General features: G+C 64.2%; 1 protein-coding gene across 2 annotated transcripts; it reads left to right on the forward strand.

The window, feature by feature from the left end:
* Positions 1–6,056: 6,056 nt before the first annotated feature.
* Positions 6,057–26,510, forward strand: SP1 (Sp1 transcription factor). Of its 2 annotated transcripts, none has more exons than XM_080635308.1 (6): positions 6,057–6,185; positions 6,891–6,976; positions 8,617–10,123; positions 21,423–21,591; positions 22,326–22,525; positions 22,895–23,331. In XM_080635308.1, exons 1-6 carry the CDS (start codon positions 6,179–6,181, stop codon positions 23,212–23,214), a joined length of 2,289 nt encoding a protein of 762 aa, XP_080491434.1. In that variant the 5' UTR covers positions 6,057–6,178; the 3' UTR covers positions 23,215–23,331. The 2 variants fall into 2 exon arrangements, with proteins under 2 accessions (XP_080491434.1, XP_080491433.1); XM_080635307.1 differs by lacking the exon at positions 6,057–6,185 and having other exon boundaries at positions 6,552–6,976; positions 22,895–22,987; positions 23,065–26,510.
* Positions 26,511–27,687: the final 1,177 nt, after the last annotated feature.

Raw genomic sequence — 27,687 nt, forward strand, 5'->3', positions numbered from 1 at the left:
GCCCCCATTCCCCATCCCAGTGCCCCATTCCCCATCCCAGTGCCCCCATTCCCCATCCCAGTGCCCCCCATTCCCCATCCCAGTGCCCCCCATTCCCATCCCAGTGCCCCCCATTCCCATCCCAGTGCCCCCATTCCCCATCCCAGTGCCCCCCATTCCCCATCCCAGTGCCCCCATTCCCCATCCCAGTGCCCCCCATTCCCATCCCAGTGCCCCCCATTCCCATCCCAGTGCCCCCATTCCCCATCCCAGTGCCCCCATTCCCCATCCCAGTGCCCCCCATTCCCATCCCAGTGCCCCCATTCCCCATCCCAGTGCCCCCATTCCCATCCCAGTGCCCCCCATTCCCCATCCCAGTGCCGCCATTCCCATCCCAGTGCCCCCATTCCCCATCCCAGTGCCCCCATTCCCCATCCCAGTGCCCCCCATTCCCCATCCCAGTGCCCCCATTCCCATCCCAGTGCCCCCATTCCCCATTCCAGTGCCCCCCATTCCCATCCCAGTGCCCCCATTCCCCATCCCAGTGCCCCCCATTCCCCATCCCAGTGCCCCCCATTCCCCATCCCAGTGCCCCCCATTCCCCATCCCAGTGCCCCCATTCCCATCCCAGTGCCCCCCATTCCCATCCCAGTGCCCCCATTCCCCATCCCAGTGCCCCCATTCCCATCCCAGTGCCCCCATTCCCCATCCCAGTGCCCCCCATCCCCATCCCAGTGCCCCCCATTCCCCATCCCAGTGCCCCCCATCCCCATCCCAGTGCCCCCATCCCCATCCCAGTGCCCCCCATTCCCATCCCAGTGCCCCCCATTCCCATCCCAGTGCCCCCATCCCCATCCCAGTGCCCCCCATCCCCATCCCAGTGCCCCCATTCCCCATCCCAGTGCCCCCATTCCCCATCCCAGTGCCCCCCATTCCCATCCCAGTGCCCCCCATTCCCATCCCAGTGCCCCCATTCCCCATCCCAGTGCCCCCCATTCCCCATCCCAGTGCCCCCATTCCCCATCCCAGTGCCCCCCATTCCCATCCCAGTGCCCCCATTCCCCATCCCAGTGCCCCCATTCCCATCCCAGTGCCCCCCATTCCCCATCCCAGTGCCCCCATCCCCATCCCAGTGCCCCCATTCCCATCCCAGTGCCCCCCATTCCCCATCCCAGTGCCCCCCATTCCCATCCCAGTGCCCCCCATTCCCCATCCCAGTGCCCCCCATTCCCCATCCCAGTGCCCCCCATTCCCATCCCAGTGCCCCCATTCCCATCCCAGTGCCCCCCATTCCCCATCCCAGTGCCCCCCATCCTCATCCCAGTGCCCCCATTCCCCATCCCAGTGCCCCCATTCCCATCCCAGTGCCCCCATCCCCATCCCAGTGCCCCCATTCCCATCCCAGTGCCCCCATTCCCCATCCCAGTGCCCCCCATTCCCATCCCAGTGCCCCCATTCCCATCCCAGTGCCCCCCATCCTCATCCCAGTGCCCCCATTCCCATCCCAGTGCCCCCCATTCCCCATCCCAGTGCCCCCCATTCCCATCCCAGTGCCCCCATTCCCATCCCAGTGCCCCCCATTCCCCATCCCAGTGCCCCCCATTCCCATCCCAGTGCCCCCATCCCCATCCCAGTGCCCCCATTCCCCATCCCAGTGCCCCCCATTCCCATCCCAGTGCCCCCATTCCCATCCCAGTGCCCCCCATCCTCATCCCAGTGCCCCCATTCCCATCCCAGTGCCCCCATTCCCCATCCCAGTGCCCCCCATTCCCCATCCCAGTGCCCCCCATTCCCCATCCCAGTGCCCCCATTCCCATCCCAGTGCCCCCCATTCCCCATCCCAGTGCCCCCATTCCCCATCCCAGTGCCCCCATTCCCCATCCCAGTGCCCCATTCCCCATCCCAGTGCCCCCATTCCCCATCCCAGTGCCCCCCATTCCCCATCCCAGTGCCCCCCATTCCCATCCCAGTGCCCCCCATTCCCATCCCAGTGCCCCCATTCCCCATCCCAGTGCCCCCCATTCCCCATCCCAGTGCCCCCATTCCCCATCCCAGTGCCCCCCATTCCCATCCCAGTGCCCCCCATTCCCATCCCAGTGCCCCCATTCCCCATCCCAGTGCCCCCATTCCCCATCCCAGTGCCCCCCATTCCCATCCCAGTGCCCCCATTCCCCATCCCAGTGCCCCCATTCCCATCCCAGTGCCCCCCATTCCCCATCCCAGTGCCCCCATTCCCATCCCAGTGCCCCCATTCCCCATCCCAGTGCCCCCATTCCCCATCCCAGTGCCCCCCATTCCCCATCCCAGTGCCCCCATTCCCATCCCAGTGCCCCCATTCCCCATTCCAGTGCCCCCCATTCCCATCCCAGTGCCCCCATTCCCCATCCCAGTGCCCCCCATTCCCCATCCCAGTGCCCCCATTCCCCATCCCAGTGCCCCCCATTCCCCATCCCAGTGCCCCCATTCCCATCCCAGTGCCCCCCATTCCCATCCCAGTGCCCCCATTCCCCATCCCAGTGCCCCCCATTCCCCATCCCAGTGCCCCCATTCCCCATCCCAGTGCCCCCCATTCCCCATTCCAGTGCCCCCCATTCCCATCCCAGTGCCCCCATTCCCCATCCCAGTGCCCCCATTCCCATCCCAGTGCCCCCATTCCCCATCCCAGTGCCCCCCATTCCCCATTCCAGTGCCCCCCATTCCCATCCCAGTGCCCCCATTCCCATCCCAGTGCCCCCATTCCCCATTCCAGTGCCCCCCATTCCCATCCCAGTGCCCCCATTCCCCATCCCAGTGCCCCCATTCCCCATCCCAGTGCCCCCCATTCCCCATTCCAGTGCCCCCCATTCCCATCCCAGTGCCCCCCATTCCCATCCCAGTGCCCCCATTCCCCATCCCAGTGCCCCCCATTCCCCATCCCAGTGCCCCCATTCCCCATCCCAGTGCCCCCCATTCCCATCCCAGTGCCCCCCATTCCCATCCCAGTGCCCCCATTCCCCATCCCAGTGCCCCCATTCCCCATCCCAGTGCCCCCCATTCCCATCCCAGTGCCCCCATTCCCCATCCCAGTGCCCCGATTCCCATCCCAGTGCCCCCCATTCCCCATCCCAGTGCCCCCATTCCCATCCCAGTGCCCCCATTCCCCATCCCAGTGCCCCCATTCCCCATCCCAGTGCCCCCCATTCCCCATCCCAGTGCCCCCATTCCCATCCCAGTGCCCCCATTCCCCATTCCAGTGCCCCCCATTCCCATCCCAGTGCCCCCATTCCCCATCCCAGTGCCCCCCATTCCCCATCCCAGTGCCCCCATTCCCCATCCCAGTGCCCCCCATTCCCCATCCCAGTGCCCCCCATTCCCCATCCCAGTGCCCCCATTCCCATCCCAGTGCCCCCCATTCCCATCCCAGTGCCCCCATTCCCCATCCCAGTGCCCCCCATTCCCCATCCCAGTGCCCCCATTCCCCATCCCAGTGCCCCCCATTCCCCATTCCAGTGCCCCCCATTCCCATCCCAGTGCCCCCATTCCCCATCCCAGTGCCCCCATTCCCATCCCAGTGCCCCCATTCCCCATCCCAGTGCCCCCCATTCCCCATTCCAGTGCCCCCCATTCCCATCCCAGTGCCCCCATTCCCATCCCAGTGCCCCCATTCCCCATCCCAGTGCCCCCCATTCCCATCCCAGTGCCCCCATTCCCCATCCCAGTGCCCCCATTCCCCATCCCAGTGCCCCCCATTCCCCATTCCAGTGCCCCCCATTCCCATCCCAGTGCCCCCATTCCCCATCCCAGTGCCCCCATTCCCATCCCAGTGCCCCCATTCCCCATCCCAGTGCCCCCCATTCCCCATTCCAGTGCCCCCCATTCCCATCCCAGTGCCCCCATTCCCATCCCAGTGCCCCCATTCCCCATTCCAGCGCCCCCCATTCCCATCCCAGTGCCCCCATTCCCCATCCCAGTGCCCCCATTCCCCATCCCAGTGCCCCCCTTCCCATCCCAGTGCCCCCCATTCCCCATCCCAGTGCCCCCATTCCCCATCCCAGTGCCCCCCATTCCCATCCCAGTGCCCCCCATTCCCATCCCAGTGCCCCCATTCCCCATCCCAGTGCCCCCATTCCCATCCCAGTGCCCCCATTCCCATCCCAGTGCCCCCATTCCCCATCCCAGTGCCCCCCATTCCCCATCCCAGTGCCCCCCATTCCCATCCCAGTGCCCCCATTCCCCATCCCAGTGCCCCCCATTCCCCATCCCAGTGCCCCCATTCCCCATCCCAGTGCCCCCCATTCCCCATCCCAGTGCCCCCCATTCCCCATCCCAGTGCCCCCATTCCCATCCCAGTGCCCCCATTCCCCATCCCAGTGCCTCCCATTCCCATCCCAGTGCCCCCATTCCCCATCCCAGTGCCCCCATTCCCATCCCAGTGCCCCCCATTCCCCATCCCAGTGCCCCCAATTCCCATCCCAGTGCCCCCCCTTCTCATCCCAGTGCCCCCCATTCCCATCCCAGTGCCCCCCATTCCCCATCCCAGTGCCCCCATTCCCCATCCCAGTGCCCCCCCTTCCCATCCCAGTGCCCCCATTCCCATCCCAGTGCCCCCATTCCCCATCCCAGTGCCCCCCCTTCCCATCCCAGTGCCCCCCATTCCCCATCCCAGTGCCCCCATTCCCATCCCAGTGCCCCCATTCCCTATCCCAGTGCCCCCCATTCCCATCCCAGTGCCCCCCATTCCCATCCCAGTGCCCCCATTCCCCATCCCAGTGCCCCCATTCCCATCCCAGTGCCCCCATTCCCCATCCCAGTGCCCCCATTCCCATCCCAGTGCGCCCATTCCCATCCCGGTATCCCTGCTCCCATCCCAGTGTCCCTGCTCCCATCCCGGTATCCCTGCTCCCATCCCAGTGTCCCTGCTCCCATCCCGGTGTCCCTGCTCCCGTCCCGGTTTGCCTCCACACCGCTCCGCACCCCCCAGGCTCGGGATGGGGCCAGGCTGGAACAGGAGAGCGTTGGGAGAGGCAGGGACGGGGACAGGGAACATCCATGGGGATCCCATCGGGACACTTGGGAGCAGGGAACGGCCCCGGGCACCGCGCAGCGCCGGGCGGCTCCGCCAGGGGGCAGCAGAGCCACGACGGGGGGGGGTGGGGAACGGGGTCAATGCCCCCCGGTGCCCCCGGTGCGGGCCGCATCCGGACATCACAGCGCGGCGGCGGCGGCGCTATCAATTGATATCAAACGTGATAACGGCCCCCGGTACCGAGCCCCCCAGTTGGGGCCCGGAAAGCGGGGTTTTTGCTATCAAACACCCCAAAACCACCGCTAAACCGCGCCCCCCCCCCCCCCATATCCCGACCCCGCTATCGCGGGCAGGCTGCTGCGGCACGGCGCGGGGTTTATGTCGCGACAGGAACGTGTCCGCCGCCATGGCGGCTGTCGCGATAGGGCCGCGGGGGTCGTGACGGGGAGGGAGGGGAAGGGAAGCGGCGCCGCGGAGGCGCCTCCCGGGGCTCGGAGCTGCTGCGGCCGCGGCCGGGCTCGGCTCCGGGGGTCCCGCTCGGCGCGGCCGGGGCGGAGCCAGCCCAAGATGGCGCCTCCTCCTCCGCCACCTTCCCGGCGCCGTCCTCCAAGGGCGCAGCCCGGCCGCTCGCCCCGCCTCCCCTCGGCCGCTATTGGCCAGTTTGAGACAGACCGCCGTCCTCATTGGCCAGCCTCGCACCGCCTCCCTAGCGGCTATTGGCCAGCGTGCATGTCATCGCGCCAGCCCGCCTTCCCCCTCGGCGCCATCCGCGCTGCCCATTGGCGGGCCCCGTTGCCCGTCACTCCTCCTCCCCGCCTCCCCGCCTCCTATTGGCTGCCGCTCCCGCCCATCACTCCGCTGCCCACGCCGCCACCGCCTCTCCCATACGGGGTCTCCCTGCGAGCCCGCGCGGGCTCCCATTGGCCCCCGCCTCCGCCGGCCCCCCCCCACCGCCCGCCTCCCTCCTCCTTCCTCGTCCCGCCCTCGCTTCCGATTGGCTGCGCCTCGCGTCACTCCGCCGCCCTCGGCCGCTCCCCATTGGCCGGCTCGGCAGAGGGGGCGGGCCGAGGGGGCCGGGGCCGCGCCGCTCCGTCCCTCAGCAGCGCCTCAGCGGTGGCCGCGGGTGAGGCCGCCTCGCAGCGCCGGGCCCGCCCGCCCCCCGCCCCGCCGCGCCCCGCTCGGCCCCCCCGCGCCATGAGCGGTGAGGACGGGCCCGGGGGCTGTGGGCTTGGGGGGGGGAGAGCCGAGAGGGGCGCGATCGGCGGGGCCAGAGGCGGCTCCGCCCCGGGCCGGGCCTCGCCGAGCTGAGCCGGGGAGGGGATGGCGGCGGGGGGGGGCCGGGGCCGGGGGAGGGACCCGGGGGAGGGGGAAGGCCTCGGGGGAGGGACGCGGCGGCCGGGCCGGGCCGGGAGCGGAGGAGGGGGAGAGATGGGGCGGCCCCGATAACGGGGGGGCACCGGCCATGGGGGGGGGATCGCAGGCACCGAGAGCGGGGGGGGGGGAGGCCCGGCCCTGCCCCGCTTCCCCCGAGGGCGGCGGCGTGCGAGGGGCGGATGCGGTTGGGGCCGCGGGGAAGCGGGGTTGGGGGGCCCGCTGGAGCCGGCTCGGTGGCGGGGTCACGGCGGGCCCCGCTCGGGGCATCCCGGCACAGGGGATCCCGCGGGTGGATCCGCGGAGGGGCCGCGGCAGGAGGAAGGCAAAGGGGAGGCCCGGGAGGGGAGGAGCCGGCGGCTGGAGCGGGGCCGGGCCCTGTCCCGCTGCCAGCTCCGCTTTGGCAGCTCCTGCGCTTGCCGGGGCCGCTCGATCCCGGTCCCGTTCCCCTCTCCCCGCCCCGTTCTCTTCCTCCTCTCCCGGCCTCGGCCCGGCCATGTCCGGTAACCGGCGGTGCCGCTTCCCCCCCGCGCAGACCAAGAGAGCCCCGACGAGATGGCGGCGATGAAGGCCGAGAAGGGCGACGGAGACGCGAGCAGCACGGGAAGCGCCGAGGCGCAGGTGAGAGCGGGCGGGGAGGCCCCGGCCCCGCTCCCGGCCCTCGCTGTCCCCGGTGGCAAAGGCCAGGCCGCCTCCCCGAGGACTTTTCCCCGAGGGCCCGGGGCCGGGGCCGGGGGGGGCAGGAAGCGGGGTTGCTCCTCCCTGCGCCCGCTTCCCTCTGGTTGCTGCGCCCGGCCCGGCCCAGCCTCAACCGCTCCTCCCCTGCCCTTCCCTTCCCAAGGAATCCCAGCCTCTTTAACCCCTCCTTCCCAAGGAATCCCAGCCTCTTTAACCCCTCCTTCCCAAGGAATCCCAGCCTCTTTAACCCCTCCTTCCCAAGGAATCCCAGCCTCTTTAACCCCTCCTTCCCTAGGAATCCCAGCCTCTTTAACCCCTCCTTCCCAAGGAATCCCAGCCTCTTTAACCCCTCCTTCCCTAGGAATCCCAGACTCTTTAACCCCTCCTTCCCAAGGAATCCCAGCCTCTTTAACCCCTCCTTCCCTAGGGAAACCCAGCCTCTTTAACCCCTCCTTCCCAAGGAATCCCAGCCTCTTTAACCCCTCCTTCCCTAGGGAATCCCAGCCTCTTTAACCCCTCCTTCCCTAGGGAATCCCAGCCTCTTTAACCTCTCCTTCCCAAGGAATCCCAGCCTCTTTAACCCCTCCTTCCCTAGGGAATCCCAGCCTCTTTAACCCCTCCTTCCCAAGGAATCCCAGCCTCTTTAACCCCTCCTTCCCTAGGGAATCCCAACCTCTTTAACCCCTCCTTCTCTAGGGAATCCCAGCCTCTTTAACCCCTCCTTCCCAAGGAATCCCAGCCTCTTTAACCCCTCCTTCCCTAGGGAATCCCAGCCTCTTTAACCCCTCCTTCCCTAGGGAATCCCAGCCTCTTTAACCCCTCCTTCCCTAGGGAATCCCAGCCTCTTTAACCCCTCCTTCCCTAGGGAATCCCAGCCTCTTTAACCCCTCCTTCCCTAGGGAATCCCAGCCTCTTTAACCCCTCCTTCCCAAGGAATCCCAGCCTCTTTTACCCCTCCTTCCCTAGGGAATCCCAGCCTCTTTAACCCCTCCTTCCCAAGGAATCCCAGCCTCTTTTACCCCTCCTTCCCTAGGGAATCCCAGCCTCTTTAACCCCTCCTTCCCTAGGGAATCCCAGCCTCTTTAACCCCTCCATCCCAAGGAATCCCAGCCTCTTTTACCCCTCCTTCCCAAGGAATCCCAGCCTCTTTTACCCCTCCTTCCCTAGGGAATCCCAGCCTCTTTAACCCCTCCTTCCCTAGGGAATCCCAGCCTCTTTAACCCCTCCTTCCCTAGGGAATCCCAGCCTCTTTAACCCCTCCTTCCCAAGGAATCCCAGCCTCTTTTACCCCTCCTTCCCTAGGGAATCCCAGCCTCTTTAACCCCTCCTTCCCTAGGGAATCCTAGCCTCTTTAACCCCTCCTTCCCTAGGGAATCCCAGCCTCTTTAACCCCTCCTTCCCTAGGGAATCCCAGCCTCTTTAACCCCTCCTTCCCTAGGGAATCCTAGCCTCTTTAACCCCTCCTTCCCTAGGGAATCCCAGCCTCTTTAACCCCTCCTTCCCAAGGAATCCCAGCCTCTTTAACCCCTCCTTCCCTAGGGAATCCCAGCCTCTTTAACCCCTCCTTCGCTTCCCATCCGCAGGAATCCCAGCCCTCCCCGCTGGCCCTTTTGGCCGCCACCTGCAGCCGGATCGAGTCTCCCAATGAGAATTCCAACAGCTCCCAGGGCCAGCCGGGCGGGAGCAGCGACCTGGACCTCACGGCCGCCGCTGCCCAGCTCGCCCACTCGGCCAATGGCTGGCAGATCATCTCCACGGCCTCCAGCACCGCGCCGGGCCCCAAGGAGCCCGGCACCAACGGCACCAGCGGCGACGGCGCCAAGAGCCGCCCGGTGAGCGCGGGGCCCTACGTGGTGACGGCCGCCTCGGGGCTGCAGAACCAGCAGGTGCTGGCGGGGCTGCCGGGCGTCATTCCCAACATCCAGTACCAGGTTATCCCGCAGTTCCAAACCATCGACGGGCAGCAGCTCCAGTTCACCGCGGCGGCGGCGGCGGCGCCGGCGCAGGTCAACGTGCAGCAGGATGCATCCGGGCAGCTCCAACTCATCCCCGGCACCAACCAGCAGCTCCTGACGGGGCGCGCGGGGACCAGCAACCTCATCGCCATGCCCAACCTGCTGCAGCAGGCCGTGCCCATCCAGGGCGTGGGGCTGGCCAACAACGCGCTGGCGGGGCAGGCGCAGTACGTGGCCAACGTGCCCGTGGCTCTCAATGGCAACATCACCTTGCTGCCCGTCAACAGCGTGGCCGCCAGCCTGGCGCCCAGCTCGCAGAGCGGCGCCTTGAGCAGCTCCAGCTCCCCGGAGAGCAGCTCCCAAGCGGCCCCGTCGGGCTCTGGCAGCAGCTCCAGCAGCACGGCCACGTCGCAGGCGGGCTCCGGAGCCTTCTTCACCACCGCCAACAGCTATTCCAGCACCAGCACCAGCACGGGGACCGTGGGCATCATGAATTTCGCCGCCAGCCCCACGGTGGGCAGCAGCGGCCAAGCGCAGGCGCCGCAGAGGGGCAGCAGCGGCCCGAGCTCGGACTCGCTGCAGAGCCAGGTTTCGGGGGTGCCGTTGCCGTCGGGGCAGCAGAAGGAGGGCGAGCAGAGCCAGGCAGCGCAGCAGCAGCAGATCCTGATCCAGCCGCAGCTGGTGCAGGGCGGGCAGCCCATCCAAGCCCTCCAACCCACGGCGCTCTCCGGGCAGACCTTTGCCACTCAAGCCCTCTCGCAGGACGCCCTGCAGAACCTGCAGCTCCAGGCCGTGCCCAACTCGGGGCCCATCATCATCCGCACGCCCACGGTGGGGCCCAACGGCCAGGTGAGCTGGCAAACCATCCAGCTCCAGAACGTGCAGGTCCAGAACCCCCAGGCGCAGACAATCACCCTGGCCCCCATGCAGGGAGTGTCGCTGGGCCAGACGGGCAGCACCAGCACCACGCTCACCCCCATCGCCTCCCTCCCCAGCGGCACCGTCACCGTCAACGCTGCCCAGCTCTCCTCCGTGCCCGGCCTCCAGACTATAAACCTCAGTGCCTTGGGAGCCTCTGGCATCCAGGTCCACCAGCTCCAGGGGCTGCCTCTGGCCATTGCCAACGCTGCCGCCGGTGAGTCGGGATTTGGGGGGCCCCTCTGGGTACCGCGCCGCCCGCTGGGGGCCAAGGGGCTGGTGCTGAGTGCGCTTTGGGGCGCCTTTGGCTCGGGGATGCCGTCCCGTGCCTGGAATCCCTCTGGAAAACAGGGACCGTTGAGGAATTGCCTGGCTTGGGAGCAGGAATGGGCTCCTCAAGTGTGCACTGAGCCCAAAGCTGGGGGCTGCCGGCCGCAGGGCACCCGCTGCGTTCCCTATGGATCCATCCCCAAGGCTCCCGCGAGCCCATGGGGGGGCGCGGATTTGGGCCTCTCCATTCCCTCTGGATCCGTTCCGTGGGGTGGACCCAGGGCTGCTCGGCTTCCCATTGGGAATGCTGTGCCGGAGGAGCAGGGGGGTGCAAGGGCTCCGCTCGCTTTCCCTCTGCTTTCCCTTCCCTGTTCCCGGTTCCCCTGGCTCCGGCTCGTGCTGGGATCGAGCCCAGCTCCCCATTGCTCAACGCTCTTCCCGCTCGCCCGGGCTTGTTTTCCAGCAGCAAGATTCCGGCTCCGCAGGCGGGATCATCCCGAGCCTTGGAATTGCGGAGCCGAGGCGCCTGCCCGGGCACCAGCTTGCTCCTGTTTGCACCCCGCTGCGGGAAGGTGCTGGGATCCATGGGATCCGCTCGGGGTGGGACAGGGAAGAACGATCCGGAGCCCACCCATCCCTGGAGCCGCCTCCTCCTCCTCTCCCTCTGCTTCCCACTGCTTCCCACTGCTTCCCACTGCTTCCCACTGCTTCCCACTGCTTCCCACTGCTTCCCACTGCTTCCCTCTGCTTCCCACTGCTTTCCTCTGCTTCCCTCTCCTTCCCTCTGCTTCCCTCTGCTTCCCACTGCTTCCCTCTGCTTCCCTCTGCTTCCCTCTGCTTCCCACTGCTTCCCACTGCTTCCCTCTGCTTCCCACTGCTTCCCACTGCTTCCCTCTGCTTCCCACTGCTTCCCACTGCTTCCCTCTGCTTCCCTCTGCTTCCCACTGCTTCCCTCTGCTTCCCACTGCTTCCCTCTGCTTCCCTCTGCTTCCCTCTGCTTCCCACTGCTTCCCACTGCTTCCCACTGCTTCCCTCTGCTTCCCACTGCTTCCCACTGCTTCCCTCTGCTTCTCACTGCTTCCCACTGCTTCCCTCTGCTTCCCTCTGCTTCCCTCTGCTTCCCTCTGCTTCCCACTGCTTCCCTCTGCTTCCCACTGCTTCCCACTGCTTCCCTCTGCTTCCCTCTGCTTCCCTCTGCTTCCCTCTGCTTCCCTCTGCTTCCCACTGCTTCCCACTGCTTCCCTCTGCTTCCCACTGCTTCCCACTGCTTCCCTCTGCTTCCCTCTGCTTCCCTCTGCTTCCCACTGCTTCCCACTGCTTCCCTCTGCTTCCCTCTGCTTCCCTCTGCTTCCCTCTGCTTCCCTCTGCTTCCCACTGCTTCCCACTGCTTCCCTCTGCTTCCCACTGCTTCCCACTGCTTCCCTCTGCTTCCCACTGCTTCCCACTGCTTCCCTCTGCTTCCCTCTGCTTCCCTCTGCTTCCCTCTGCTTCCCACTGCTTCCCTCTGCTTCCCACTGCTTCCCTCTGCTTCCCTCTGCTTCCCACTGCTTCCCACTGCTTCCCTCTGCTTCCCACTGCTTCCCTCTGCTTCCCTCTGCTTCCCACTGCTTCCCTCTGCTTCCCACTGCTTCCCACTGCTTCCCTCTGCTTCCCACTGCTTCCCTCTGCTTCCCACTGCTTCCCTCTGCTTCCCTCTGCTTCCCACTGCTTCCCTCTGCTTCCCACTGCTTCCCTCTGCTTCCCTCTGCTTCCCTCTGCTTCCCTCTGCTTCCCTCTGCTTCCCTCTGCTTCCCTCTGCTTCCCACTGCTTCCCTCTGCTTCCCACTGCTTCCCACTGCTTCCCTCTGCTTCCCTCTGCTTCCCTCTGCTTCCCTCTGCTTCCCACTGCTTCCCTCTGCTTCCCACTGCTTCCCTCTGCTTCCCTCTGCTTCCCACTGCTTCCCACTGCTTCCCTCTGCTTCCCACTGCTTCCCTCTGCTTCCCTCTGCTTCCCACTGCTTCCCTCTGCTTCCCACTGCTTCCCACTGCTTCCCTCTGCTTCCCACTGCTTCCCTCTGCTTCCCACTGCTTCCCTCTGCTTCCCTCTGCTTCCCTCTGCTTCCCTCTGCTTCCCACTGCTTCCCTCTGCTTCCCACTGCTTCCCTCTGCTTCCCTCTGCTTCCCTCTGCTTCCCTCTGCTTCCCTCTGCTTCCCTCTGCTTCCCACTGCTTCCCTCTGCTTCCCACTGCTTCCCTCTGCTTCCCTCTGCTTCCCTCTGCTTCCCTCTGCTTCCCACTGCTTCCCTCTGCTTCCCACTGCTTCCCTCTGCTTCCCTCTGCTTCCCTCTGCTTCCCTCTGCTTCCCACTGCTTCCCACTGCTTCCCTCTGCTTCCCACTGCTTCCCTCTGCTTCCCACTGCTTCCCTCTGCTTCCCTCTGCTTCCCTCTGCTTCCCTCTGCTTCCCACTGCTACCCTCTGCTTCCCACTGCTTCCCACTGCTTCTCTCTGCTTCCCTCTGCTTCCCACTGCTTCCCACTGCTTCCCTCTGCTTCCCTCTGCTTCCCACTGCTTCGCTCTGCTTCCCACTGCTTCCCACTGCTTCCCACTGCTTCCCTCTGCTTCCCACTGCTTCCCACTGCTTCCCTCTGCTTCCCACTGCTTCCCACTGCTTCCCTCTGCTTCCCACTGCTTCCCACTGCTTCCCACTGCTTCCCTCTGCTTCCCTCTGCTTCCCACTGCTTCCCACTGCTTCCCACTGCTTCCCTCTGCTTCCCACTGCTTCCCACTGCTTCCCTCTGCTTCCCACTGCTTCCCTCTGCTTCCCACTGCTTCCCACTGCTTCCCTCTGCTTCCCACTGCTTCCCTCTGCTTCCCTCTGCTTCCCACTGCTTCCCACTGCTTCCCACTGCTTCCCTCTGCTTCCCTCTGCTTCCCACTGCTTCCCTCTGCTTCCCTCTGCTTCCCTGTGCTTCCCTCTGCTTCCCACTGCTTCCCTCTGCTTCCCACTGCTTCCCTCTGCTTCCCTCTGCTTCCCTCTGCTTCCCACTGCTTCCTTCTGCTTCCCACTGCTTCCCTCTGCTTCCCTCTGCTTCCCACTGCTTCCCTCTGCTTCCCACTGCTTCCCTCTGCTTCCCACTGCTTCCCTCTGCTTCCCACTGCTTCCCTCTGCTTCCCTCTGCTTCCCACTGCTTCCCTCTGCTTCCCACTGCTTCCCACTGCTTCCCACTGCTTCCCTCTGCTTCCCTCTGCTTCCCACTGCTTCCCACTGCTTCCCTCTGCTTCCCACTGCTTCCCTCTGCTTCCCACTGCTTCCCTCTGCTTCCCTCTGCTTCCCACTGCTTCCCTCTGCTTCCCACTGCTTCCCTCTGCTTCCCTCTGCTTCCCACTGCTTCCCACTGCTTCCCTCTGCTTCCCACTGCTTCCCTCTGCTTCCCTCTGCTTCCCACTGCTTCCCTCTGCTTCCCACTGCTTCCCACTGCTTCCCTCTGCTTCCCACTGCTTCCCACTGCTTCCCTCTGCTTCCCACTGCTTCCCTCTGCTTCCCTCTGCTTCCCTCTGCTTCCCTCTGCTTCCCACTGCTTCCCTCTGCTTCCCACTGCTTCCCTCTGCTTCCCTCTGCTTCCCTCTGCTTCCCTCTGCTTCCCTCTGCTTCCCACTGCTTCCCTCTGCTTCCCACTGCTTCCCTCTGCTTCCCTCTGCTTCCCTCTGCTTCCCTCTGCTTCCCACTGCTTCCCTCTGCTTCCCTCTGCTTCCCTCTGCTTCCCTCTGCTTCCCACTGCTTCCCTCTGCTTCCCACTGCTTCCCACTGCTTCTCTCTGCTTCCCTCTGCTTCCCACTGCTTCCCACTGCTTCCCTCTGCTTCCCTCTGCTTCCCACTGCTTCGCTCTGCTTCCCACTGCTTCCCACTGCTTCCCACTGCTTCCCTCTGCTTCCCACTGCTTCCCTCTGCTTCCCACTGCTTCCCACTGCTTCCCTCTGCTTCCCACTGCTTCCCACTGCTTCCCACTGCTTCCCTCTACTTCCCTCTGCTTCCCACTGCTTCCCACTGCTTCCCACTGCTTCCCTCTGCTTCCCACTGCTTCCCACTGCTTCCCTCTGCTTCCCACTGCTTTCCTCTGCTTCCCACTGCTTCCCACTGCTTCCCTCTGCTTCCCACTGCTTCCCTCTGCTTCCCTCTGCTTCCCACTGCTTCCCACTGCTTCCCACTGCTTCCCTCTGCTTCCCACTGCTTCCCACTGCTTCCCACTGCTTCCCTCTGCTTCCCTCTGCTTCCCTGTGCTTCCCTGTGCTTCCCACTGCTTCCCTCTGCTTCCCACTGCTTCCCTCTGCTTCCCTCTGCTTCCCACTGCTTCCCTCTGCTTCCCACTGCTTCCCTCTGCTTCCCTCTGCTTCCCACTGCTTCCCTCTGCTTCCCTCTGCTTCCCTCTGCTTCCCACTGCTTCCCTCTGCTTCCCACTGCTTCCCACTGCTTCCCTCTGCTTCCCTCTGCTTCCCTCTGCTTCCCTCTGCTTCCCACTGCTTCCCACTGCTTCCCTCTGCTTCCCTCTGCTTCCCACTGCTTCCCTCTGCTTCCCTCTGCTTCCCACTGCTTCCCTCTGCTTCCCACTGCTTCCCGCTGCTTCCCTCTGCTTCCCTCTGCTTCCCTCTGCTTCCCACTGCTTCCCACTGCTTCCCTCTGCTTCCCTCTGCTTCCCTCTGCTTCCCTCTGCTTCCCTCTGCTTCCCACTGCTTCCCTCTGCTTCCCTCTGCTTCCCACTGCTTCCCTCTGCTTCCCTCTGCTTCCCACTGCTTCCCACTGCTTCCCTCTGCTTCCCACTGCTTCCCTCTGCTTCCCACTGCTTCCCTCTGCTTCCCTCTGCTTCCCTCTGCTTCCCACTGCTTCCCTCTGCTTCCCACTGCTTCCCTCTGCTTCCCACTGCTTCCCTCTGCTTCCCACTGCTTCCCTCTGCTTCCCACTGCTTCCCTCTGCTTCCCTCTGCTTCCCTCTGCTTCCCTTTGCTTCCCTCTGCTTCCCACTGCTTCCCTCTGCTTCCCACTGCTTCCCTCTGCTTCCCTCTGCTTCCCACTGCTTCCCTTTGCTTCCCACTGCTTCCCACTGCTTCCCTCTGCTTCCCACTGCTTCCCTTTGCTTCCCTCTGCTTCCCACTGCTTCCCTCTGCTTCCCACTGCTTCCCTCTGCTTCCCACTGCTTCCCTCTGCTTCCCACTGCTTCCCTCTGCTTCCCACTGCTTCCCTCTGCTTCCCTCTGCTTCCCTCTGCTTCCCACTGCTTCCCTCTGCTTCCCACTGCTTCCCTCTGCTTCCCACTGCTTCCCTCTGCTTCCCACTGCTTCCCTTTGCTTCCCTCTGCTTCCCACTGCTTCCCTCTGCTTCCCACTGCTTCCCTCTGCTTCCCGCTGCTTCCCTCTGCTTCCCACTGCTTCCCTCTGCTTCCCACTGCTTCCCTCTGCTTCCCGCTGCTTCCCTCTGCTTCCCTCTGCTTCCCTCTGCTTCCCACTGCTTCCCTCTGCTTCCCACTGCTTCCCTTTGCTTCCCTCTGCTTCCCACTGCTTCCCTCTGCTTCCCACTGCTTCCCTCTGCTTCCCACTGCTTCCCTCTGCTTCCCGCTGCTTCCCTCTGCTTCCCTCTGCTTCCCACTGCTTCCCACTGCTTCCCTCTGCTTCCCACTGCTTCCCACTGCTTCCCACTGCTTCTCTCTGCTTCCCACTGCTTCCCTCTGCTTCCCACTGCTTCCCTCTGCTTCCCTCTGCTTCCCTCTGCTTCCCTCTGCTTCCCACTGCTTCCCTCTGCTTCCCACTGCTTCCCTCTGCTTCCCACTGCTTCCCTCTGCTTCCCTCTGCTTCCCTCTGCTTCCCACTGCTTCCCTCTGCTTCCCTCTGCTTCCCTCTGCTTCCCACTGCTTCCCTCTGCTTCCCACTGCTTCCCTCTGCTTCCCTCTGCTTCCCACTGCTTCCCTCTGCTTCCCACTGCTTCCCACTGCTTCCCTCTGCTTCCCTCTGCTTCCCTCTGCTCCGTGTCCATGGATGGCGCTGGGAAGCCCTGCCTGGGCCTGGTGTGTCCGGGGGGGTCCCAGCCCCCATCCAAGGCTGGGAATTCCCGGCGGGATGGAGCCGGTGGGGCTGGGGCTGAGCTCCTTTGGGGCTCCGTGCATCCCCTGTGCTGGGTGGGATGCAGGCGGAGCATCCTCTGCAAGGGAGGAAGAGGGAGGTACCCCCCTGGGAGCCCCAGCTCCGGCCCCTATGGGCAGGCTCTGTCCCCTATGGGCACCTCTGTCCCCTATGGGCACCTCTGTCCCCTATGGGCATGCTCTGTCCCCTATGGGCACGCTCTGTCCCCTATGGGCACCTCTGTCCCCTATGGGCAGGCTCTGTCCCCTATGGGCACCTCTGTCCCCTATGGGCACCTCTGTCCCCTATGGGCATGCTCTGTCCCCTATGGGCACCTCTGTCCCCTATGGGCACCTCTGTCCCCTGTGGGCATGCTCTGTCCCCTATGGGCACCTCTGTCCCCTATGGGCACCTCTGTCCCCTATGGGCATGCTCTGTCCCCTATGGGCACCTCTGTCCCCTATGGGCACCTCTGTCCCCTATGGGCAGGCTCTGTCCCCTATGGGCACCTCTGTCCCCTATGGGCACCTCTGTCCCCTATGGGCAGGCTCTGCCCCTATGGGCACCTCTGTCCGCTATGGGCACCTCTGGCCCCTGTGGGCACCTCTGGCCCCTGTGTTCAGGCTCTGGCCCCTGTGTTCAGGCTCTGGCCCCTATGTTCAGGCTCTGTCCCCTATGGGCACCTCTGGCCCCTGTGTTCAGGCTCTGGCCCCTGTGTTCAGGCTCTGGCCCCTATGTTCAGGCTCTGTCCCCTATGGGCACCTCTGGCCCCTATGTTCAGGCTCTGTTCCCTATGTTCAGGCTCTGGCCCCTGTGTTCAGGCTCTGGCCCCTGTGTTCAGGCTCTGGCCCCAAGGCCATGCCCCTGACACATCAGGCCCCGGGCCTGCTGTGCCGTTTCCTCCCCTGGGCTGGTTCCTCCCTCCCTTCCTCGCCCCTCTCCTTGCGGAGGGCTCTTTGCCAAAGGCATCCCAAGGGATCCCTGCCTCTGCTTGGGAACGGGGGGGGGGGTGATGCTGGTGCTGGTCGGTGCCGGTTGATGCCGGTTGGGGTCGGTGCCGGTCGATGCTGATCGATGCTGGTCGGTGCCGGTTGATGGTGGTCGGTGCTGGTCGATGCTGGTCAGTGCCGATTGGTGCTGGTCGATGCTGGTCGATGCTGGTTGATGCTGGTTGATGGTGGTCGGTGCCAGTCGATGCTGGTCAGTGCCGATTGGCACCGGTCGATGCTGGTCGGTGCTGGTTGATGCTGGTTGATGCTGGTTGGTGCCGGTCGATGCCGGTCGATGCCAGTCGATGCCAGTCGATGCCGGTCGGTGCTGGTTGGTGCTGGTTGATGCTGGTTGGTGCCGGTTGATGCCGGTCGATGCCGGTCGGTGCTGGTTGGTGCTGGTTGATGCCGGTCGGTGCTGGTCGATGCCGGTCGGTGCTGGTTGATGCTGGTTGGTGCTGGTCGATGCTGGTCGATGCCGGTCGGTGCCGGTCAATGCCGGTCGATGCTGGTTGATGCCGGTCGGTGCCGGTCGGTGCTGGTTGGTGCTGGTCGGACCGGTTGGGTGCTGCACCCTGTGACTCCTCAGGGCCGCGTTTCCCTCCTCCCCTTCCTTTATCCGTTCCTCCCCCGGAGCAGCTCCTTTATCTCCCGCCTGCAGGAGCCCATCCTGGCTCCCCCCCGAGTCCTGCAGCGGAGGCCCCATCCCAGGGCAGGGCGGGTTCATGGTGGCAGCGATGCAGGCACAAAACCCCCATGGGGGAACCTGAGAGCAGCTCCAGAGCCTAAAGGGGCTGCAGGGAACCTGGAGAGGGGCTTGGGATGAGGGAGGCAGGGACAGGGCAAGGGGAATGGCTTGAACCTGCCCGAGGGGAGACTGAGCTGAGCTCTTAGGCAGAAGCTCTTCCCTGTGAGGGTGCTGGGACACTGCAATGGGTTGAATGGAGAAGGTTTGGCTGCCCCATCCCTGGCAGTGTTGGACACAGCGGCTTGGAGCACCCTGCTCCAGTGGAAAGGGTCCCTGGAGCTGGATTGGAGCTTTCAGATCCCCTCATCCCGAAGCATTCCCGGCTCTCTGTGCTGAGGGATGTGGCTGCAAACAGGAGCTCGGGGCTCCGGGGTGGAGGCAGGGAGCAGCGAGGGCAGAGGCGATCCCGGCGCCTCCATCAGCTCAGGGATGTCCCTGGCTTTGCAAGGCCTCAAGCCCCAGGAGCGGCCAAGGCAGAGGCTCCTTTCCCTGCGTGCTGCAGCCGGCCCCCTCCTGCCCCTGCGGAGATCAACTGAGAGCCAAGGGCAGCAGGAGCCGGAGCCGGCGCCGTTCCTTGGTGCCGCCTTTGGCCTTCACGCTTCCTCCGGCCTCCTTGGGCCTGGAACCTGCAAGCGCTTTGGTGTCGCTCCTGGGGATGGCTTCCCCTCTCCCTCCTTCCTCTCCCTCCTCTCCTTCCTCTCCTTCCCCTCCCTCCTCTCCTTCTCCTTCCTCTCCCTCCTCTCCTTCTCCTTCCTCTCCCTCCTCTCCTTCTCCCTTCTCTCCTTCTCCTTCCTCTCCTTCTCCTTCCTCTCCTTCTCCTTCCTCTCCTTCTCCTTCCTCTCCTTCTCCTTCCTCTCCTTCTCCTTCCTCTCCTTCTCCTCTCCCTCCTCTCCCTCCTCTCCCTCCTCTCCTTCCTCTCCTTCCTCTCCTTCCTCTCCTTCCTCTCCTTCTCCTTCCTCTCCCTCCTCTCCTTCCTCTCCCTTCTCTCCTTCTCCTTCCTCTCCTTCTCCTTCCTCTCCTTCTCCTCTCCTTCTCCTTCCTCTCCCTCCTCTCCTTCTCCTTCCTCTCCCTCCTCTCCTTCCTCTCCCTTCTCTCCTTCTCCTTCCTCTCCTTCTCCTTCCTCTCCTTCTCCTCTCCCTCCTCTCCTTCCTCTCCCTCCTCTCCTTCCTCTCCTTCCTCTCCCTCCTCTCCTTCCTCTCCCTCCTCTCCTTCCTCTCCCTCCTCTCCTTCCTCTCCCTCCTCTCCTTCTCCTTCCTCTCCCTCCTCTCCTTCCTCTCCCTTCTCTCCTTCTCCTTCCTCTCCTTCTCCTTCCTCTCCTTCTCCTCTCCCTCCTCTCCTTCCTCTCCCTCCTCTCCTTCCTCTCCTTCCTCTCCTTCTCCTTCCTCTCCTTCTCCTCTCCCCCCTCTCCCTCCTCTCCCTCTCCCTCCCCCTGTGCCCCCTGCTCAGAGCTGGCCCAAGGCCCCATTGCTTTGCCCCCTCCATGGGCAGTTCCCAGCTCCTTGTAGCGAAGGGGCAGGGAACGCTCCTGGTCCCCAGCATCCCCAGGGATTGATCCCGGCTCCCTGCCCGCTGCCTGCAAGAGCTGCAAGGGGGCAGGAGGGGCAAGGTTGGGGCCTGGAATCGCGGCAGCACCGGAGGGCAAAGTGCAGCCGAGCTTCCCGTGCCCGCTTCGCTCCATGGCGATGCTGTCCCTGTGCCTTGGGTCCTGCTGGGAGGAGCCAGGGCCCCATCGTGGGGCTGAGCTGATCCCGATGGATCCATCCCGGCCGGTGCTGGCAGCTGCCTCCGGAGGGGACCATCCTGCACACGGGTGAGCGATGGATCCTGCTCCCTGTTGGGGTGTTCTGGCTGCCACCCTTTCCATGGGGATGCGGGCAGGGCTCCGGCCGGGGTCTGCATCCAGCCTCCCTGTTTGTGCCATCCCGCCGGCGGGATCATGGACGCACGGAATGGTTTGTGTCAAAGCTGCCGGCTCCAGGGCCTGCTCCCACTGGAGCAGGGTGCTCCAAGCGCCATCCAACCTGGCCTGGAATGTTTGCAGGGATGGGGCAGCCGCAGCTCCCCTGCGCCAGCGCCTCAGCACCCTCCCAGCATCAGAGCTGGATGGAGCCGGGGATGGAGCACAGCGATCCCCGTGGCACTGGGATCCTTGGGAGCGCCGCGGCGGAGCCGGTGCCCAAGGAGCCATGGATCCGTTCCTGGGCACTTGCTGGAAACGGGAGCTGGAAAAGCAGCCTTGGGAAGGAGGTTCCAGCCCTTGGCAGGGGCTTCTTCCCAAAGGCTGCTCCAGCAGCAGCCTCCCGGTATCCGTGTCCCCGTCGCGGCGGGGTTTGGGAATGCTGCCTTTGGAGACCGCGCTTTGTGGTCAGGGAGCAGCTTCCAGGTGCCGGGAAGAGGGGATGGAGTGAAGCCGGCACCGCGGTGTTCCGGGCCCGTTCCTTCCCATTAACTCATCTTCCCCTGGAGCCAATGGGAGAGCTCCCGGATGGGTGTTTGTTGGGAATGCTCCCGTTGACACAGCCTCATTCCCAACAGTGGGATAGCATTCCCCAAAGAGCCAGTGGGGACACGCGTGTGCCCCTGTTCAACCACCGCCATGTTCAGTGTTCATCCCAGCGTGGATCCATCCTGCTCCCCTCCGGCCAAAGGAAGTTGGTAGGGAAAGGTGAATTCTGGGGCTGGATTCCAGGCTGGATCCCAAGGGCGCTGTTGGCAGCTGGGAATCGCTCCCTGAGCCTCTTGTCCCCGGTTTTCCAGTGGGAAAACCATCCCGCAACGGAGCCGGGAGGGAAATGATCCACTTGGGAAGAACGGGTGGGCGACGGGAGCCATGGAAACCCTCAAGCGCCCCATCCCCACAGGAATGGGTTCTGTTTGCGCCGGGAGCGCCTTGGCCTGACCCTGCCCTTCCCATGGCGTTGAGAGTTGGGAATTGCTGCCAACGATCCGAGCGGAGCCGGATCCCTTTCATCTTCAGGCAGATCTCCCTGTGCGCGATCCCGGCACCGGAGCGCGGAGATAACATCTTCCCGGCGGATGCTTCCGGACTTGGCGATGGCTCCCTGTTATTTAGGGATTGCGCCTTTCCCGGCCTGCCTCATCCAGCCCCAAGGCTTGGCATCGCGGGTCCCTCGGTGTGCTTCGCGCCGGCTCCGGCTCAGGGATGCGCTGCCGGAATGGGCACCGGAATAGCTGGAATAGTTGGCAGCTGGCAGGGATCGTTTGTCCTTGGGATCGGCTCCAAGCCAGCCGGGGGATCTCGGCTGCGCTGGGGGCTGTGGGAGGCAGGGATGGGGGAGCATTCCCAGGGCCAGAGCCCAGGAGCAAGCCGGGATGAAGCCGTTCCTTTGGCTCCATGAGTGGGGAATGGCTGCACCCCCATCCCCATCGCCTCTGCTCTGATCCCGCTGTTCCCCGCTCCCAGGTGACCACGGAGCGCAGCTGGGGCTGCACGGAGCCAGCGGGGACGCGCTGGGGGACGAGAGCGCGGCCGTGGAGGAGGGAGAGGCGAGCCCGGACCCCCAGCCCCAGCAGGGCCGCAAAGTGCGGCGGGAGGCCTGTACCTGCCCCTACTGCAAGGACAGCGAGGGCAGGTGAGCGGGGTGCGGTGGGATGGGATGGGATGGGATGGATGGGATGGGATGGATGGGATGGGATGGATGGGATGGGATGGGATGAATGGGATGGGATGGGATGGGATGGGATGGATGGGATGGAATGGGATGGGATGAATGGGATGGGATGGGATGAATGGGATGGGATGGGATGGGACCTCCATGTGTCCTCGGGCAAGGATCCCTTCCACTGGAGCAGGATGCTCCAAGCCGCTGTGTCCAACCTGGCCTTGAGCACTGGGGCATCCAACCCTTCTCCATTCAACCCATTGTAGTGTCCCAGCACCCTCACAGGGAAGAGCTTCTGCCTAAGAGCTCAGCTCAGTCTCCCCTCGGGCAGGTTCAAGCCATTCCCCTTGGCCTGTCCCTGCCTCCCTCGTCCCAAGCCCCTCTCCAGGTTCCCTGCAGCCCCTTTAGGCTCTGGAGCTGCTCTCAGGTCTCCCCTTCCCGCAGCAGAGGGGCAGGATCCCCTCCCGGAGCTGCTGCTCCCACTCTGGCCTCAAGCACTCCTTGACGCCGGCTCCTGGGGACCCCAAGTCCCTCTCCTCAGGCTGCTCCATCCGGCCCCAATGACCCCAACACAGGGGCAGGAACAGACTGAACACCCCCCCCCCCTCCCCAAAGTGCCTTGTTTGGCCCCATTCCCGCTCCCTCCATTCCCATCATTCCGGCATCGTTTCACCCCTGCCCTCCCGTGGGCCTCTTTCCCTCAGGAGCTCTGGGGATCCAGGGAAGAAGAAGCAGCACATCTGCCACATCCCGGGCTGCGGCAAGGTCTACGGCAAAACCTCGCACCTGCGGGCTCACCTGCGGTGGCACACGGGCGAGAGGCCCTTCGTGTGCAGCTGGGTGCTGTGCGGCAAGCGCTTCACCCGCAGCGACGAGCTCCAGCGGCACAAGCGCACGCACACAGGTCGGGATGCTCAGGGATGCGGCCGCTGCTTCCCGTCGGGTTGGGAGGGAGCTGGGAGCTGCCACGGGCCGGGATCGACGGCTGCTCCAACCTGGCCCGGATGGGATGGAGCAGCCAAACCCGCTCCGTTGAGCCCATTCCGGGCTCCCTGTACCCTCGCAGGGACCAACTTCCTTATCTCCAACCTGAGCTCACCCCTTGTCCCATCGCCCCCAGGCAAGCTGCTGAGCTCGCCCCGCAGCTTCTCTCCTCCAGCCCCACCGTTCCCCTCCTCGCGCCCTCGCTCCGGCAGCTCCACGTCCTTCCATGGAGGACCCCAGCACCGGAGCATCCCTCGGGCCTCACACCCTTCTCCCTCCCGTCCCATAGGAGAGAAGAAGTTCGCCTGCCCGGAGTGCCCCAAGCGCTTCATGCGCAGCGACCACCTCTCCAAGCACATCAAGACCCACCAGAACAAGAAAGGCGGCGCCGGCAGCGCCGTGGCCATGAACGTCTCCGCCGTCCCCATGGACACGGGGGCCGCGGGCGAGGGCAACGGCGCTGCCCCCCCCTCGGCCCTCATCGCCACCAACATGGTGGCCATGGAAGCCATCTGCCCCGAGGGCATCGCCCGCCTGGCCACCAGCGGCATCAACGTCATGCAAGTGGCCGACCTCCAGTCCATCAACATCAGCGGCAACGGCTTCTGACGGGCGCCGCAGCCGGGACCTGCTGCCGGCGCCCGCACCATTCCCATGGGACCGCGCCGGCGCCGCACCGCAAGGCCAGAGCTCGCTCTCTCTCTTTTATAACTCAGCTTCACCTTAGCATTTGTTGGGGTTCCCCCCCCCCCCCCCCCATTTCACTCCCTGGATCCCCCCCCCCCCCCCAAAAAAAGCCTTCCCGGGATGCGCTCCCGTCGCTTCAGCCGTCGATGCCATCACGCCTTGGGAAAACACGCGATTCTCCGCTGCGTTCGTAGGGAAAACACCGGAAACAGGAGGAAAAAAAAACCCAAAGGAAAGACAAAAACAAAGCTTCCGAGGAGCCTCCCCCCCCCGCCCCCCCCCCAGAGGAGTCTATATTATTATATATATATAACGTGGAAAGCGGGCTCGCGGGAGAGAGCCGAGGCGCTGCTGCCCCCGGGACCTGCTCTCTTGGATGCCTTATCCCGGGCCTGAGCTGCTCCGGGATTCCCTTTTAGAGCAAATCCCTTGGAGAAGGGGAAAACTGCCCCCCCCCCCCCCCCCGGGTTCTTTTGTACCCCCTGCCCTTGGCTTCTTTGTTCTCTGGAGCTGGGTGAGGCTTGGATCCTCTTCCCCCCCCCCTTTGTGCATCCCCCCTGGGCTTCCGGATGGGTTTCCAAGCAGCTTCCTTTGGGAAGAGCCTTCTTCCCGCTCCGCGCGCCTCCGGAGCGGCTCCTCAGGGACAAGGTCTCGTTTTCCTTCATCCCTGCCCGATTTCGGAGGAATCAGCCCCAAAACGGGCCGCAGGAGGCGGCGCTTTTCCCCCCGGGATGGGGCTGGAGGCAGCTCCCCCAAACCAAGCCCCATGGATACGGGGCAGCTCAGGGAAAACCCCTTTGGTTTTCCAGGATCCGGCATCTCCCATCCCAGGACGGCTCCGGGCGCCTTCCTCCCACACCCTCCTCTTCCTGCTCCAAGGCTCTGCCCGCTCCCATCCGGCTGCGCACACATACCCCCCCCCCCCATTCCCATTCCCATGGGGATTTGATCTCAGGGTGCTGCACCGGGATGGCATTCCCGAAACACGGCAGTGGTGGGGCCGCGATCCCAACCGCCCTTCCCATGGCCTCGGAATCCCTGTTCCGAGCAGGGATGTTGGGGTGAGAGGAGCGCGAAGAGGCGGGGGAGAGGGGGTAGGAATGACCTGGGATGGGAAAACCACTCCTGGAATGGGAAAACCAGTCCCTGGAATGGGAAAACCAGTCCTGGAATGGGAAAACCAGAGAGCCTTGAGCTCCCAGTGGTGGTGGAGAGGTGGAGGTGGCCCCATCTCGATGGCTTTGGGCCGTGGTGCCACCACCTTTGCCCATGGGGGAAGCTGGTTTGGAGCCCATGGACTGCTCCATGAATCCCAACTAATGATGTCTTCCTGCATCCCACCCAACGGCGTCTTCCCAATGCAGCTCAATGATGCCTTCTTCCATCCATCCCAGCAGCGTCTTCCCAATCCAACCCAATGATGTCTTCTTCTATTGAACCCAACATCTTCCCAATCCAACCCAATGATACCTTCTTCCATCCATCCCAACGGTGTCTTCCCAATCCAACCACATCTCTTCATCCATCCCAACGGTGTCTTCCCAATCCAACCCCATCTCTTCCATCCATCCCAATGGTGTCTTCCCAATCCAACCCCATCTCTTCCATCCATCCCAATGGTGTCTTCCCAATCCAACCCATCTCTCCCATCCATCCCAACGGTGTCTTCCCAATCCAACCCCATCTCTTCCATCCATCCCAACGGTGTCTTCCCAATCCAACCCCATCTCTTCCATCCATCCCAACGGTGTCTTCCCAATCCAACCCCATCTCTTCCATCCATCCCAACGGTGTCTTCCCAATCCAACCCCATCTCTTCCATCCATCCCAACGGTGTCTTCCCAATCCAACACCATATCTCCCATCCATCCAAGGGTGTCTTCCCAATCCAACCCCATCTCTTCCATCCATCCCAACGGTGTCTTCCCAATCCAACCCCATCTCTTCCATCCATCCCAAGGGTGTCTTCCCAATCCAACCCCATCTCTTCCATCCATCCCAACGGTGTCTTCCCAATCCAACCCCATCTCTTCCATCCATCCCAGCAGCGTCTTCCCAATCCAACCCCATCTCTTCCATCCATCCCAACGGTGTCTTCCCAATCCAACCCCATCTCTTCCATCCATCCCAATGGTGTCTTCCCAATCCAACCCCATCTCTTCCATCCATCCCAACGGTGTCTTCCCAATCCAACCCCATCTCTTCCATCCATCCCAATGGTGTCTTCCCAATCCAACCCCATCTCTTCCATCCATCCCAACGGTGTCTTCCCAATCCAACCCCATCTCTTCCATCCATCCCAATGGTGTCTTCCCAATCCAACCCCATCTCTTCCATCCATCCAACGGTGTCTTCCCAATCCAACCCCATCTCTCCCATCCCACCCAACACCATCTCCCCAATCCCACCCCATGGCCTCTTCCACCCACCCACAGGCTCCATCCTTCCCCCTCTCCCATTCCCACCCCCATTCCGCTCCCTTTCCTTCGGGATAACCCGGGAACGCTCCCACCCCCACCCCCACCCCCATGGGCTGCAATCCCCTTTTGGGGCATCCTCCTTGCCCCTGCATCCCCAATCCCCGCTCCAGAGCCTTGGAATCACACCGGGATTATCCCAATGGCTCCGGACCCACCAGCAGTGGGGGGAGGGGGGGCCCGGAGCTGCCCCTCCCCCCCCCGGGCTCTCTCTCCCGAGGGATATTTTTGCATTTGTATATTTTTATATAGGAATTGGAGCATTTCTATTGGAATTCCTTGTGAAGCACTAACCCCCCCCTCCCCCCCCCCGCCATTCCCATGGGAAGCCGGGATCCCGGGGGGGGCAATCCCCACCCTCCACCCCCCCCCCCCCAATTCCAAGCAGGAATCAAGTGCCAAACCCCGGCCCCACCGAGGTTTTGGGGTGTCCTCCATCCCCCCCCCCCCCCCCCCCCGGTTCCCGACATTCCCATTGGAATTGTTTTCCTATGGAAACACGGATGGGGGGGGGGGGGGGGGCTCCGTTCTGCACCACCCCCACCCCCCCCGCAGGGGGATGGGGGGGGACACACCCACAAACGTGCCTTGAGAAGGGGGGGGACAACAGGGCCGAGCCCCCCCCTCCCCCCCCCCGCCCCCCAATTCCCACCCCTCCCCCCCCCATGGCTGTGCCCCTGGGGGTGGGGTCTATGCAGGGGGGGGGGCCATGGGGGGGGCCCTGCCCCCCGCACTGGCAATAATTCATTGTCTCTTATCAAGACTCTTGGGGCTGGGCTTGGGGGGGGTTGGGGGGGGCCCGGCCGAGAGCCTCATTTTTGGGGGGGAATCGGGGGAATTTGGGGCTGGTTCGGGTCCCAAAGTGCTATTTTTTTGTATAAAGGATGGAACGGGGGGGGGGGGAGGGGAGGGGTTCGGGGGGGGCCTTTGTAAATGGGGAACAGCGATGGGGGGGTTTTGTAATAAAGACGAGTCGCTGGCGTGGCCTGGAGGTGTCGTGGGGGCCAGGGCTGGGGGGCTATGGGGGGCTATGGGGCAGGCACAATGTGGGGCTATGGGGGGGAACAGGCACAATGTGGGCCTATGGGGGGCAGGCACAATGGGGGGCAGGCACAATGTGGGGCTATGGGGGGGAACAGGCACAATGTGGGGCTATGGGGGGCAGGCACAATGGGGGGCAGGCACAATGTGGGGCTATGGGGGGGAACAGGCACAATGTGGGGCTATGGGGGGCAGGCACAATGTGGGGCTATGGGGGGAACAGGCACAATGTGGGGCTATGGGGGGCAGGCACAATGTGGGGCTATGGGGGGCAGGCACAATGTGGGGCTATGGGGGGGAACAGGCACAATGTGGGGCTATGGGGGGTAACAGGCACAATGTGGGACTATGGGGGGCAGGCACAATGTGGGGCTATGGGGGGCAGGCACAATGTGGGGCTATGGGGGGGAACAGGCACAATGTGGTGCTATGGGGGGGTAACAGGCACAATGTGGGGCTATGGGGGGGAACAGGCACAATGTGGGGCTATGGGGGGCAGGCACAATGTGGGGCTATGGGGGGCAGGCACAATGTGGGGCTATGGGGGGGAAGAGGCACAATGTGGTGCTATGGGGGGTAACAGGCACAATGTGGGACTATGGGGGGCAGGCACAACGTGGGGCTATGGGGGGCAGGCACAATGTGGGGCTATGGGGGGGAACAGGCACAATGTGGGACTATGGGGGGGCAGGCACAATGTGGGGCTATGGGGGGCAGGCACAATGTGGGGCTATGGGGGGGAAGAGGCACAATGTGGTGCTATGGGGGGTAACAGGCACAATGTGGGACTATGGGGGGCAGGCACAATGTGGGGCTATGGGGGGCAGGCACAATGTGGGGCTATGGGGGGGAACAGGCACAATGTGGGGCTATGGGG

This window comes from Psittacula echo (assembly GCF_963264785.1).
Source record: "Psittacula echo genome assembly, chromosome: 27".
Taxonomy (NCBI): Eukaryota; Metazoa; Chordata; class Aves; order Psittaciformes; family Psittacidae; genus Psittacula; species Psittacula echo.

Coding starts and splice junctions, on each gene's coding strand:
- SP1 (XM_080635307.1), top strand. CDS start 6,911: ATGGCGGCGATGAAGGCCGAGAAGGGCGACGGAGACGCGAGCAGCACG. Junction 22,526..22,894: donor GCACAAGCGCACGCACACAG/GTCGGGATGCTC, acceptor CCCGTCCCATAG/GAGAGAAGAAGTTCGCCTGC. Junction 22,988..23,064: donor GACCCACCAGAACAAGAAAG/GCGGCGCCGGCA, acceptor GAGGGCAACGGC/GCTGCCCCCCCCTCGGCCCT.